The sequence below is a fragment of the Prosopis cineraria genome, unplaced genomic scaffold (genome assembly GCF_029017545.1).
Source record: "Prosopis cineraria cultivar Desert tree isolate PC_DT_omini unplaced genomic scaffold, ASM2901754v1 PC1057, whole genome shotgun sequence".
Lineage (NCBI taxonomy): Eukaryota > Viridiplantae > Streptophyta > Magnoliopsida > Fabales > Fabaceae > Prosopis > Prosopis cineraria.
This window is the reverse complement of record NW_026556382.1, coordinates 13362-28713: the sequence shown is the minus strand read 5'-3', so window position 1 is coordinate 28713 and position 15352 is coordinate 13362. Positions and strand designations below refer to the sequence as shown.

Here is a 15352-nt window from a genome sequence, read left to right as displayed (position 1 = left end):
ACACCTTGAACACACCCATAAGTACTTCTACCTTTGCAAGATTTTCTCAATTTAAGTTAAAGTGAACATAAAGCTCTAAAACTCAACAACAAATCCCTAACCCAGTCATAAAACCTTAGTTTCACGCCCAATAGTCTTTTTATAGCTACTTAGTCAAAAAATAACCCCTTAAGGCTCCCTAATTCACTTTTTCTATATTCCAAATTAAGAAAAATTACGACAGCATAGTAGCATGAGGCAGTATGAACTTACCCAGTAAGCGATAAGTCAGAAATATCCCTCAACACTCTAAGATTGCAAGCCTTAGCTGAGCACACCCCTTCCTCCTCTCATCTATCATATTTTGCCCTTATTTCCTCTCCCTTTCACACCTCATCCACGCAATTATCCAAATTATATATGGCACGATGAATGTAACATCATGAAATTTTAAGACTCAAATTTATTTTAAAATAAAATATCTATAATTAAATTAAAACTAAGAATAATTTGATATAGGTTCAAAGTTGAAATTTTCCTAAGTAAAAGTTTTATTTTATTTTATTTTTAAATATGGAAAAAATTACTAAAGTTAACCTAGCTTTGTGCTATAATAAAGAAATGTTGGACCCTTCCTTGTAATTTTTCTCAAAGTGTTTGGATCAGTTTTTTAAAGGGCAAGACACGTAGAAAGCAAAAACAAAAGAGCAAGAAATGGAACAAAGAGCATGAGAGAGAGAGGAGAAGAGAAAAGGAAGAGAGGGAGTTAGGGTTCAAATTCGGAAGGCTTTGCGGCTGTTGCAAGCTTGGTTATACGATAGGTAAACTCCCTAAATCAATTCTCTTACTTCCCTCTTGGTTTTCTTGAGTTTTTAGAAGAGGGAAATTCTTGGTTTTGATCCCAAAAGCTTTGTTCTTGTAAGCTTTGATTTCCTTAGGTCTTATAGAGGTTGTTTTGAGTTTTTATATGGTGTTATAATATTTTAAGTGGGCAATTAGATGAAAAAGGGAGTTTTAGGGCAAAAATCAAACCTAAGAGATTGGATTTCACTCTTGAATGGTTTAAGCCTTTTGATTTAGTTATAATTATTCTATTTAAATCTAATAAGATTTAAATTAAGCTTTGATTTCCATTATAAGGGCTAATTATGAAAGTTGATAACACTAAGTGAAGGTTTTAATTGATTAAAAATTATATGAATTGGAAATTAGCCTAGTGGTAGCTAATAAATAGTTTTGGTGGTTAAGTAATACTATGTGAATGGTTGGTTTAATATATAGACCATTATGATGGATTATGGCTCATTGACCTGAGTTGTATGGTATGAGTTATAGTCTTCATTGATGCTATTTGCCATAAAAAGTGATATAAATCACTTATATGTTGTAAGGAATTATTGGTGGAACTTAATGGGAGGATAAAGAACAAGCCAAGTTTCATTTTTGTACAAGGGGAAATCCTTTTGGTATAAAAGGTTAAGGTAACAGAGAAATTTATATTTCTTATTACTTTGTTTAGCTATTTTTGAATAAATATTATTAGCTATCATGCATTATATTTTAAATAATTAAATGTAATTAATTGTATTTTATAAAGACTTATGGGGTACTACTTGAATAATAGTGCATATATGCTTTCTATTTGTTTAATAATAATGTTTTTATGAAAACAAGGTTATTTGCATGTATTGTAATTATATAGAATGAAAGTTGCGCTTAAGGAAGTGTAACTGGGTTTGGTACCTTAGATAGGCTAAGGAACCACTTAAGGGAGGAGTGATATTTGTTATACTACCTTAGAGTGTTGAAATGGTCAATACTCGAGAAAGGTAGACAAAAGTGAAAGTCATGATCTCAGTAGGAATTCACCAATGGGGAGGTGTAGACTTGTGATATTTTATGGCACATTACCAGTACTCAATGTTGCCTTTCATATTGTAGGCTCAATGTACTAAAGTGGTTTATGGATTTAGTGTTCGAAACCTTTTAGTGGAGGAGGGAATTCAACATATGAAGTATGAGGTTGAGTGCCTAGGCCAAGGTAGCCCTCATATGGAAAGTAAGTTAGGCGAGTTATAGGAAGGGGTTAGCTTTGACTGCTCTAAATTCACATCAAAGGAGCACAGGCAGTTAGGTGAATTCAATCATGCCTTGAATTATGTTTTGTGCCTATGGAGGTACAAGTGGGTATAAGGTTTACTTGCGAGCTAAAGAGTGCCAGGGGGCATTCTGTCGGTCAGGAAAGGTCATATAGTCCTATGTCATGCATTTATGAATTTTAAATAATTAAATTATATGTTATGTTTAATCTACTATTCATTTATTTGACTATAACTTACTTTGTAATAATACTCTGTTACTAAAAATGTGGTTATTTCACCCCTTTCTTTTCAATATTTCCTAGTCCAGGCAAAGGAACTAGTGGTAGACGGGGAAAGAAGTAGAGCTAGGGGTTGTTTGTGGATTGTAAAGAATTACAATCTCTTTCTTTTGACAAATCTATTGTAATGTATTTAGGATTAGGGTATCAATAGGATGTGATTATATATGTGTGTGTGTGAATATGTGTAGATTATATTGCTTGTATATGAATTTTTATTTGCTTGTAGACTTATGGCTAGGAAACTTGGTTATGGTATGTGGTTTTAATGGATTTATTTGGTAGACCAAGTTTCTACTACAAGCAAATGTTTATTTTAGTATATATATGATTCTATAAGTAAATACAAAGTGGTTGCATTGTAAATGGTGTGCTATGGACAAACATACACCTTGGATAGAAAGAGTGGGTATGTGGGCTCCATGAAGATCTCTGAGCTAAATGAAAATATTTAACGTGTGTATTCATATGTGTATATAATGTTTGGAATTGTTTTTTGGCCACTCTGGTGTGATTTGTAAAATTTTGGAATTTTAGGATCTATTTTGAAAAATGGCACTCAAGTGATTAAATTTTGATATAAGGGGTTTTTCTATCATTTAAATATTCTGTCAGGTACTCCTAGTTCTATTTGACGTGTCCAAAGTGTTCCCATAAGTTTGTGACTATTAGGATGAGATTTGGACAATTTTAAAATGATTTTTATCAAAAAGCTGCACTTTTGCATCCGGCTATCTAAATTTCAATTCAACTGTTATATTTTCCTAAAATTTAGGTCACAAGTAAAAAATTTTATAATCTTCATATGAGCTTTGAAATCACCTCGATCAAACATCATACAGAGAAATGGTGCACTCTAAAAGTTAATCTAGAGGTGCTATCATGACAGCTATTTAATGCTATCATGACAGCAAAGTTGCTAAATTTGCAAAATGCATAAATTTCAATTCGTGTATTGGATCTTTTCAAAATTTGGTATGCTAATAGTACTCTTTAAAAGTGACATGTGGGCTCTAAAATCGCTCTAATTGGGGGTCAAAAGATGAAATTGTACACTCTAAAAGTTGATCCAGAAGTACTGTCATGATAGCAACTTTATCCAATCTTGTAGAGTGTCCAAACTCTAATCCGGCCATCATTTTAAAATTTAGTACACTACTAGTAATCATTAAAAATGATATATGAGTTTTAAAATCATTTCAATCAAAGATTGAATGGCAGAATGGCATCTCTCAAAATTTAGCCCAGGAGGGCTGTCATAGCAATAATTTAATGCTGTCATGATAGCATCTTCTTATCTCGCTTTCGCCTAGCTTGCTTCTATGTGCTATAGGTACAACCTATAAATTTTTATAAAGGTTTTAAATGTTTATTTTGCAATGGTGTATTTATTTAGTGATTTAAATGATTTCTTTCCTAAGTTGGTTTTAGGATCAACTCATTAACCATACTTAGTTTATTTAAATTGTGTAATTTTTGGATAACACTCGGGGCAAATGTTACACATGCAGCTTATGCCACGACATATGGCACAATAAAGGTAATTTCTCAGCTGCTCATGCAACTCCCTTTGAATCGTTGTGCCTTCACTTGATCCTACTAACACACTAGTCCAACACAACAAAACATCAATCTACCATCTAAAATTACCACCATATAATTAATCCACTAATTTACTATTTTATCCTATAATTAGCAATTAGTTTCTAGATTAAAAGCTCAGGATGTTACATGGACATAATAATAAGTATTAATGATATAATGTTATTATTTTTCTATTTTCAAGTTATTCAATTTACTTTTGCTACTTTAGAAGAGATTCTAATAAAGGAGGCATCAGCAAGAACTCTTACTACTAATGAGAATATCTTGGAGAAAGCATTAGGGAATAGTAACCATCCTGGTCATGTTCCAAGGTGTTGGCTTTGGCATCACAAGAAAAGAGTACTTTAGGTCACATATAATAAAAAGACCACTTCTTCTGCTGAGGTTTAAGAATTGAGGCACAAGCTAGCTGAACAAAAGTGGCAAATCCAAGCATAGTCACAACAAATAAAAGAATAGTCTAGATTTATTGACTTGTTACCGAATCAGCATAGGTTAGGGCTTTTGCTGGGCAACATTAGCCCTATTGGGAATGACAGTTGCACAGTCCCATCTTAGCTACTACTTGAGGTAATATTATTCATTTTACTAGCCTTATTCATTTTAATGTTATTCATATTATATAATGATTTTCTCTTTTTTTTAGGGTGAAACCGACATTGATTATTCGGCAGAAGATGGCCATATGATTGCATTAGCATGTATGTACAACATTGCTGGCCAAATCCAAATTCACAATGAGAACATCCCTAAAGGGATAGTGAAAGTTAGTTTGAAGATGGCTAAGGACCCTAATTATAATTTGTCTTACCCTACTAAAGATGCAAGGACAGTAGTAGATGTACTAGGAAGCTTTATAGCATAACTGGTTCATCTCATATGTATTTCAGCACCATCTTCAAAGGAAAAGTAATTGAACTCATAACTTAAATTTAAATTTCCTCTTGCATGTATTTTGGTTGGTCTCTGACTACCTATGTGTGGAAAACTAGCCTATTGATAAGCCATGAGAAAAAAAGCACCAGAGGCTATGAAAGCATCAGTGACTAGTAGAAGAAGGGAAATGCTAAGAATTCAGACAAATCCAAGGTGTCAATCTCAAGATCCTAAGCTTTCAACCTCTAAGAATCCTATCAATGCACTAGACAAACACTAGAAGTTGCTTAGGATTTATGTAGAAACACAAGAAGGAGCAATGCTCCTTTTCCCTACAGAGATGTGCACAAATCCTGAGTTTGTCAACCAAGTCAACCATAAGGTGTTAGTTGACTTATTCAATCATAATGATGCTACTACCTTATGTAAATTATATATGAGGTAAATTTCATAAATTTCTAAAACTTTATATTAAATTCTTAGTTATATATATTTACTTCAAATCATTTAACTTATTTGTTTTGCCATTTAATATATCTTTACACCGCCATGCTTGTTAGGAGAGATGTGGCATGAAGGGTTATACTCGTCAGTCCCCACATGATCTCTCCTCATGCCATGACATAATGAGTCCTAAGCAAAGACTAAAAATATCTTATATTTTATAATTAAAAAAGTATTGCATCTATTAATAAATATATGAAGGCAGTCACAAATCAGCTGATATGATGGGGTAAGGTGGGGAACTAGTTTAAGTGATTCTCACAATGATGCCCTGGACCATCCAGATTTTAATCTGAATGGTCTAGATTTAAAGTATTATTACATATTATATTTATTAAAATAAAAATTTATAAAAATTAAAAAATAATTTTAATAAATCTTTTATTTTAAATATGGTCTAGATTTAATATGGAGGGTCTAATTTAATATTAAAATTTTTATAATCGATGTATATTGACTATCTAGGTATACTTTGCACTGTGTGAGGTTTTGCGTCAATTAAGTCAAAATTGTTGGATAAAAACTTAAAAATCATTTAACTCTAGCAAATCAACTCATGAGTTTAAAAAAACAATCTTATGAGCTATAAGCTCATTTGTCTAGATTTTAAAGGATGTTCCTACTTATAGATTTTTGGGAAAATTTCACTTAAGACCCTCTGACCAAACTTAACAAAAAAGAAGACCCTGAGAATACTAATATATCACTACACGGTAGGGCCACTGATTTGAGATTAAATTTCACGGCTAAATGATAGTATTGCCCCTTACTGTAAGAACAAAGAAAAAAGTTTTGTTAGCTCAACCATGACACACACGTCTTGTAAACGTGTAGAAAATCAGTGATACCTCTATTTCAAACCTGAACCAATAGAATCTCCCTTGAGCAAATGGGAAATTTTCACTTAGAGAAATTCTTATTTCACCCATCATTGCACGCATCTTCGATAAGGACAGATGACACACTTAAGCTTTTCAAACTCTCAAATTTAAAGATTAGTGACACCTCCATTATTGAAATTCCGACCAAGAATCTCCCTTGTTCGAGTCACTAGCCGATCGAGTACTACCTCTAACCTTGTAGCTTCTTTTGGTTGGCATTGTTCTTCCCTCAGTAAATATTAAACCAATACTTAGAAAGCAGTCAATATTGTAACAAACAAGTGTAATAAGGAAATTAAGAACTATCATAAGGTAATTAACCACGCACTAAGGTGACGAACAAGTCATTTAAACATGAAATCACACCGCTATGAGCATGTTTTACTTGGAATTCTTTCTCATTATAACAAACAAGTGCAATAAGAAAATTAACAACTGTCATAAGGTAATTAACCACACACACTAAGGTAACAAAACAAGTCATTCAAACATGAAATCATACCAGTATAAGCATGTGTTACCGATATGTTTTACTTGAAATTCTTTCAAACACATATGAGTATATTAGAGACATACAGGTATATCATAGACTTACTGATATGTTGTACTTAGAATTCTTTCATGTTGTAACAAACAAGTGAGATAAGGAAATTAACAGCTATCATAAGGTAATTAGCCACATGCATTAAGGCAATAAACATGAAATCATACCAGTATATCAAAGACCTATTAATATGACATGTATATTTTCTCTGTCCATTTTTTCGCACATTACCCACAGTTCTGCTTTCGTCAAATGATTTTTGTGTAGGAACTCCAGCGATAAAGGTGTCGTTGATCTTTAGATGCCCTAGTTCAGGTCTTAGAGAAATTCAGATCTCTATTTCTATTTTTTGCATCATAAGATTTGTAATTATGATTAATGATCCTTACTTGTAATTAATCATATACAAGAGTTGATCCTTTAGTTTAAGTCCTAGAAGTCAACAAAGGTCTTGCTCATCTTCAAACGTCTTAGTTCATATCATAAAGAGATTCATCTCTGGCGACAGAGGTGTCTATCATCTTCAATGCATCATCAGTTTTCTTGATCTATGTTCATCTTTTTTTCTTTCAATGAGGGCAATGTTATCATTTGGTTTAATGCCTCAATCGTGCAATGATATATCAATATTATTGGGTCTTCTTTTTTATTAAGTTTGGTCAAAGGATCTTAAGTGAAATTTTCCCTAGTTTTTTTGAGTAACTAGTCATTGGATACAAGTTCTAGGCTGCTAGCTGTTACTCAAGTGAATTTGCAGTTGGTGAGTGCGCCAAATACATTTATTAGAAAAATAACAATTAGAAACCCATAAGAATAATAATTATAATTATAATTACAAACTCTAAATTATTAAAATTTCAATAATAGACCATGGTCCTTAATTGCAATTAAAAAATACAAATGATCAATTGGGAAATCAACAAAACTCATTTGGGATTATGTGTAATGTCAGTTGAAAATTTATAAGAGTTAATTTTGATTTTTAATGTTTTACTATCAACAGACAGATAAACTACTTGAAAAATTAATAAAATACACTTGATATTATTTTTAAAGTTAATTAGGAATTTACAAGAGTTAATTGCAAATTACAAGCCAATCACTTGTGACTTTTTGTTGTCAATATAAAGATAAACCTTTTAGAAAATCTAAAAAATATATTTGAGATTATTAATAACATTAGTTAGGAACTTATAAGTCGGTCATGGATATCAAGCCAATCACTTATGATTTTTTGCTATTAATATATAAATAAATCGCTTGGCAAATTAACAAAAGATACTTAGAAATCTTTGCAGTTAGAGCCGGTAATTCGAGTCAAACCCAACAAACCAGCCCGAACCCACTCTAAAAAAGTTAGGGTTAGGCTTGGCTATATGAGCTTTTTTAAAAAAGTATAATACTTTAAGCCTTATCCAAATAAGCTTAGCTCAAATTGAGCTCGATCCGAATAAACCCGACCTCCAAAATTTTCAACTATATATATATATATAAAGTTAATAATTTTGGCCAAGCCCAAATCTAACGAAAAAAAGTTATAGCCGAGCATGGCTATATGGGCTTTTTTAAAAGAGTAGAATACTTCAAACTCAATCCAAATAAACCCAACCCGCCTGAATTACTAGTTTTATTTGTAACGTTAGTTGATAATTTATAAAAATCAATGGTAAATCTTAAACCAATCAACAAAAAATATTTTATTGCTCGTAAAAATCATATTCTGTTCTTGGGATTCCAAAAATTCAAAGTCTAATTATAATTAATGTTCATATTAGGTTTCTAATTGTCATTTTCCCCAACAACAACTTGCAGCAGACAAATATAGCAAAGCGTAAACAACTACGCATATCTAAAATAAACACGTAAGTGTTTGAGGAAGTACTCGATAGACGAGTACAGAGATAGTAAACGACTGATGAGGCTAAGCATCACTAAGTTTCAACTCAGAAAAGCATTGTTAGACTTTCAATGCAAAATGAGTAGTCTGATCCAAGTGTACATGAAATTTCCCAGAAAAGCTAGTAAACGAATCATGGAATAGTATGTGTCTATTGATTTTTCCAAAACCACTTGCAAGGCAAAGAGTGTACCGTTTACTGGGTTGAGTAACCAAATAATATTTTGAAAAAGAGCAGCTTTGAAAAGGATGAGCAATAGTGGACGTTAATCAACATGTAAACTCAACACACAATACACACCCACACGGCAAAGCACAAATGCACATGCACATATAAACTTTTACACTATGGCACTTTCCCCACCTTTTATACATTAGAAGCAAACCTTTGTTACTTCCCATTTCTAATTTCATAAACTGCAATGAATTAAATAAATTTGTTAAATAAAATCAACTACAAAATCAGTCCAGGAAAAAGATAATCAACATTGTCATAGTTGAAACATACCTTTAGACTAAATTGACATGAGTGAACGAACATACAAGAGGATTATATCACTACTAGCCAATATATCAGGAACTTCTTTTGGCTCATTGCCAACTGCTACTTAGAGAACTTCACTAATAATATTTGCACATTTAATAAGCTAACTCAGTCAAGATAAACTTTGACATCAATCCCATTATCAATGAGGGATTGAACCACAGCTCTAATTTTCCCTTCAAACTTGTCCCTTTCTCTTGGAGTATAACAAGCAGTGTAAACATCAGCTTCTCTTGCCCTTTCAGCTAAAATCTGGCCAATCGCTAAGCATGCCGGTATGTCGGAACGAGACCGAAGGACGGCTTTTATGTCCTTAGAGTTGGTGCCTGCAACTGCAACTTGTTTGCTTGTCATCCTATGAGTGATAGAAGCTGTTACAAAGCGTTTTGAGATAAGCACATCAAGCGTGAAAGGTTCCATATATGCAACTGTTCTCTGCTTGAATGAGACATGCTTAGTTGGATTCTTTGATTTCTTCTCTTTCTGATAAGTGTAAGGCCGGCTGTTGTCATCATCAAGGAAATCCTCTACGCCAAAAAAGCTCCGTGGTGACATGTGAACCTATATGGAATATACGTAAAAGAAGTTAGCACAGCTGTCAACAAGAACACTCCAAATAAAGAGATCTAACGATCCTTTCATTTTTGGAAGAAGAATGTTACATGATAATTATTTTCAATAAACTTTGACTGTTTAGTTTAGCCAGATGATCAATATCTATTAAGCATAATTTCTTTAATGAAAACAGAGCTCTAAACCATCAAATTCAACTAAATGACACAAATTTGTTCAAATGAATCATTTTCCCCTCTTCAATGGAGAAAATCGGGACCCAATAATGAGTGGCTTGTTGGATGCTACTAATGTGCTAAATGAAAACAAAACAAAACAAAAAACACATATTATAAAGAACAACCAAGCAAAAGAAAAAATCAGTTGCCAAAAATATGCTGACACATGAACTATGACCAAATGCTGCACAAAGAAGGCTGACGCTAAATCTAACTAAGAAGTAGGCAAATAATAAAAACAAAAAAAAAAAAAAGAATTTAACAAGAGCTAGAGAAATTACCTTCCCATTGTGGAAATAACTTGAGGGCGCATAAATCCAAGGCCTAACTCGGTTCCCTTCATAAGCATACATACTTTTGCTGCAAAGGTTGCCCAAAGCTTGTCTAAACATGTTTCTTAGACACTCAATAAAACCTTCTAATCAGCAAACACCTATTTCACCTGTGCCATTTACAACTGTGGAAATAAAAAGCTCCCTGTAAGTAAGAAGAAATCATATTTCCATTATCTATACAAAATTCTGAATAACCTAAAACAAAATGGTTCTGTGATCTATTATACACATGGATAAGCTTCCCTTTCAATTATGAAACTCACTCTAACAAGGCGGTGAAATCTTTTTGTTTCTCAATCCATTGCAATTTGTCAACAGATACCATTTCATGGAAATCACAGATGCTAAACAGCAATGGCATTGAATCACAAGCATGGTTGGTAAGCCCAATCTGATACGTTAACTAGTCTGCCACTTGCAAATTTAATCCAACTCCCTTAATAAATAAATAAATAATAAACCCATTTTCATTTTCAAGTTGTTTGCAGATTACATTTGTTCATTTTAATGGCTGTAAAAAGAAGGGGGCCCTTAAAGGTTGACATAAACTCACTTGGGCTCCTATTTGATATGATAATTTGAGATCAAAGTTATGAAGATATAAAACGAAAGAGAACATCTAAAATAAATCTAGACATAGGCGGACCTAAATTACAATCAGTGAGAGCATCTGAAATCTTTGAAATATGCATTGTTCCAGATGCTTTAACGAAGATGTCTTAGTAAGCCAATTGATTCAGACGACTCCTCCAAGCCATTGAAGAAGGGCAATGATGACATTCTTGCAATTTATTATCTTCCAATTTCATCTAGCAATTTATGATCACCTATGGAAAAACTCCTGAAATTACCTCAAATAAAATCTCAACTATTCCTTACAATACAATTAGTACCAGTTACCAATTCTCAGATGCACTGTGAATCACTTAAGTAGGTCAAAGACAAACAATAACCAGAAGAATGAAGAATAGGAGAGTCAGTGGGAGGGAGAAAGCAAACCGAAATGGAGTTTAACTCCGGAAATTGAAGAGCACGATGATGGAGTTGGGCTGCAAGCAACAGACGATAGGAAGTCCACGACGATAGGCGAGGCGGGTAGATAGATTTCAGAGGGACAAAGACAAAAGCAGCTCGGCGGCAGCAAACACCCACGAGTTCACGACGGCGAGGAAGATTTCAGAGCCTGCGCCGATTTCAGAGGGAGAGAGCGCCTATTTTTTTAACCAAAAAAAACAAAACGAGACCGTTTCGAAGTCTCGGAGGTCAAAAGGGAAACCGGTTCAAAGCCTCTCACAGTTGCGTCAATAATTTGAACGGTATATATTATAATTTTTTTATATTTTATTTTATGTTTATTAAAATAAAAATTATAAACTTTAATAAATCTACTTTATTAAATATTTTTATAATTTTATAAATTAATTATCTAGATATAATATGAAAATTTAAAATTTAAAATTTTTAAATTATCATTTTTCTTAATTTTTTTAAAGTGTTAGTTTAAAAACTATCTTTATTAAAAAGGAAAAATAACAATAAAATTCCATCAAAATATATAAATAATAATTAGATACTTTAAAATGTCATAATTTCTTTGAAATCTCTAAGTACCTTTCTTATATTAATAATTTAATGTTAAATGACTAAAATATCCTTTGTTTAAAATTAAAAAAAAGGTTCACATAAAAAGTTGTAATATTTTGTTCAATTCTTGTAATTTATAGAAAAAGATTGTGATTGTTTTAACAAAAGTTGTAAATGATTTATTTTCAAAACTTGAATTTTAATAATAAAAAAATTATGTGAGAAGTTGTGATTTCTTGTTCAATATTTACAACTAATAAAAATTATAATTACTTAAATAAAAATTGCAACTGATTATTTTCAAGATTTGAACTAAAATTTCACATGGACAATTGTAATTTCTTGTTTAATTTTTGCTACTCACAGAATTAAAGTTTTGATTTAGACTAGTTATTTTAAGAACTTATTTATAAATTATAAAAGAAATTTCATGTGAAAAATTATAATTTCTTGTTCAATTTTTGTGATTCACAAAACAAAAGTTGTAATCATTTAAACAAAAGTTGTTTCTAAAAAAATTGAGCAACACCTTTTTTTTTATTTTAAACAAGGAGAAATTTAGTCATTAATCTAAAATCATTAATGTCAAAAAAGTTCCTAAAAAATTTAAATGAATTATGACATTTGAGGGGATTTGATTGTCATTTATATATTTTGGTTGGATTTTATTGTTAATTTTTCAAATAAAAATTTAAAAAAATTGAAATAAGTTTAGTATTAAATCCAAACTATTCAAAATATATCTGAATAATTAATTTATAAAAATTATCAAAAAATTAAATATTAAATTAGATTATTTAGATTAATTATGCGTATTTAAATTAATAATAAAATAAATTTATTAAAATTTCATAGATTTTATAATAAATATAAAATAAAAATATCAAAATAAAGCATTAAAATTTGGACCACCCATATTTTTAGTTTGAATGGTCCAATGATGAGCACCAAAGCCAAATGCCCTCATCAACCTCAGAATGGCTAAGTGCATGTTTGGATTAACTTTCAACTTCAATTAGAATTAGCCAATTTGAAGTTAGGATATAAAATGTTCATTTCGTATTGTTTGGATTAGGAAAAAATCTCAACCTCAGTTAACCATAAACGATCATTTTTTCTGGAAGCCTAAAGACCTTGCTTTTAGCATCAACGTCAGCGTTAGAAGCCGTTGCAAGCATAATGATGTTGAATTTTTATGCTTTCTCTCTCTCTTTATGTATCTACCCATGAGCTGTCTGGCTTTTTTATGTTGTTGTGTGTGCTATTTTCTTCCTCTCATGACTGAGCTGCACCTCCAGATTTGCTCCACCTTCCTTTGCTTCACCTTCCAAGCTCTACATTTAGCACCTAATCTCGATCGATCTCCACCTCAATTGAAGCACCAAGATCTCCACATTGAACTTCTTACAAACAGGACTGTGGATGGCCAGGACTAGTAAAACATGTGAAAACTTCTTACAGACACCACTTCTAGTCATAGGTTTTGTGGTTCTGGTGATATCTTCGACAAGCTTCATTGGAGCATGCTTCCACGTGCATGCACTCTGTGGCTGTACCTGGTGGTGATGCTGCTTCTCATGTGACGCTGATTGGCTTGACGTTGTTAGGGTTCATCATGATGAGCTAGGGCGGCGGCGTGGAAGTTCTCAACAGGGCCTATAAGGAGTTTTGGCTGGACGGTTACTCGCCGTGGCTGAGGAACAGAATTAAGGACCCAAGGTATTGGAACACGACTAGAACATGCATGCTGGGTTCCAAGACTTGTGCTAAGGTTGCTTCTTGGACTCCTCTAGATTATATATAGAGAGATATGTCTCCAAGAAAGGCAAGCTAATTAAGCAGTATATATGCATATACCCAGTCAATGAAACGGGGGTCAAAGTCGCCAGAAAGAGCGCCATTCACTTTCCCTTCAAACTCGCACTGAATCTTAACCTGCTTAGAGGAAGACTGAGGAATGAAGCGAGTACGATGAGACTGGAACTTGGGAGGGAAAGGAAGGAAGAGGGATAAGGGTGGCTTGACATTGACACCATAAGGTTTCAGAGAGAACAGCGAATCCATTACCATTGGATGGCCTATGATATGAAAAGATGAAAATACAATACTGTTGTTTGTATATTTGTATGTTGCTGCTGAAGTAGAGAGATATGTCTCTGATTCAGGGACATTCGTGTAAAATATATATATATATATATATGTTATGATCTCATTCCTCCTCCTTCTCTTCAATTACATCCATGGTTTTGTTATTCCGTGAGTATATTGTGTTTGAGTACTAGTCAAGTTTATAACAAATGGTTAATTAATTCAAATCTCGTCGAGTCCTAGTATAAACATGGTTAATTAATTAAGTCAAGTTTATAACAAGTTTTGATTTTAAGTTTAATATTTTTTACTTATTAATTAGTCAAAAAAATATAAACATGCATATTTAAGATTTAATATTTAAGGTAAAAAAATTCATGCTTATTTTTGTCATTAAACATTTCAACTAGTTTTTGAATCAAATCATTTAAACAAATTTCAGTTTATCTAACTGATTTTTGAAAAAAAATGATATCCAAACATAAATCACGTTATATCAACTGACTTTTCTTCTAACCTCAATTTGCTAACTTCAGTTGAATCCTAACCTTAGTTGTAAATTTTTTAATCCAAACACACTATAAGTAATTGGTTCATCAGGTTATTGATCCAACTGGCTAGTTCTCCGGTTTTGCATTCTATGCTTATAAGTTATAACCCATTCTATTTTAAAATATTTATCAATATTTATATGCATTAATTATTTTTGTTCTAATAACATATAATTTTTAATATAATTTTGTAAAATGTTTAAAATTATAAAATATTTTTAACTTATTTTCACTTGATAGTTGATATCATTGAAAATTAGCAATTCTTTTTATATTTATCTTTATTTAATAAGATAACTTAATCAAAAATAAATATAAAAATATTAATGATATTAAATATTTTTTAAAATAATTTTTACAAAAATCATTACTTAATTCTCCCTCCCTTAAAAAAATTGATTTTGATGTTCAAAATTATATGAGATTTTTAGTTTTTCAATATACAATTATTGAGTTTTTTTTTTCAAAAACATCCTTACTAAACAAATCTTCATAAGAATAAATATAGAAAGATGATATTAGTTTAAAGATAATTAACTAACTTATTAGGAGTATAATTTGATTAAAAATATCTTATATTTTTTAATGAAAGGAGTAATTACTCTTAAAAAATCCAAAGATTTTATATTTTAAACATGGAAAGAATTGAAAAATGCTTTGCAATTTTTAACAAAATGAGCATAAAAGTAACTATCTATGTGATGACATGTCGTTGTGATATTAAGCCAAGTCATCTAGCTGATGTGTCATCCATGGTGGGCCTTTTCTTGCTGCATGCGTATTTCTCTTTTTC

At 31.7% G+C, this 15352-nt stretch overlaps 1 protein-coding gene across 2 annotated transcripts; it reads right to left on the bottom strand.

Annotated features, from left to right (window-relative positions):
• Positions 1 to 9089: 9089 nt before the first annotated feature.
• On the bottom strand, positions 9090 to 11584 carry LOC129299155 (uncharacterized). 2 transcript variants are annotated; one of them, XM_054937607.1, is made up of 4 exons: positions 11336 to 11584; positions 10983 to 11163; positions 10283 to 10458; positions 9090 to 9771 (listed from the first exon to the last, which is right to left on the bottom strand). In XM_054937607.1, exons 3-4 carry the CDS (start codon positions 10391 to 10393, stop codon positions 9319 to 9321), a joined length of 564 nt encoding a protein of 187 aa, XP_054793582.1. In that variant the 5' UTR covers positions 10394 to 10458; positions 10983 to 11163; positions 11336 to 11584; the 3' UTR covers positions 9090 to 9318. The 2 variants fall into 2 exon arrangements, with proteins under 2 accessions (XP_054793582.1, XP_054793581.1); XM_054937606.1 differs by lacking the exon at positions 10983 to 11163 and having other exon boundaries at positions 11336 to 11583.
• Positions 11585 to 15352: the final 3768 nt, after the last annotated feature.

Bases quoted from the DNA above. Each gene is read 5' to 3' on its own strand.
- LOC129299155 (XM_054937607.1), bottom strand. From the start codon at position 10,393: ATGTTTAGACAAGCTTTGGGCAACCTTTGCAGCAAAAGTATGTATGCT. The intron at 9,772-10,282 runs GTAATTTCTCTA...TATTCCATATAG, and splicing joins GTTATTTCCACAATGGGAAG to GTTCACATGTCACCACGGAG.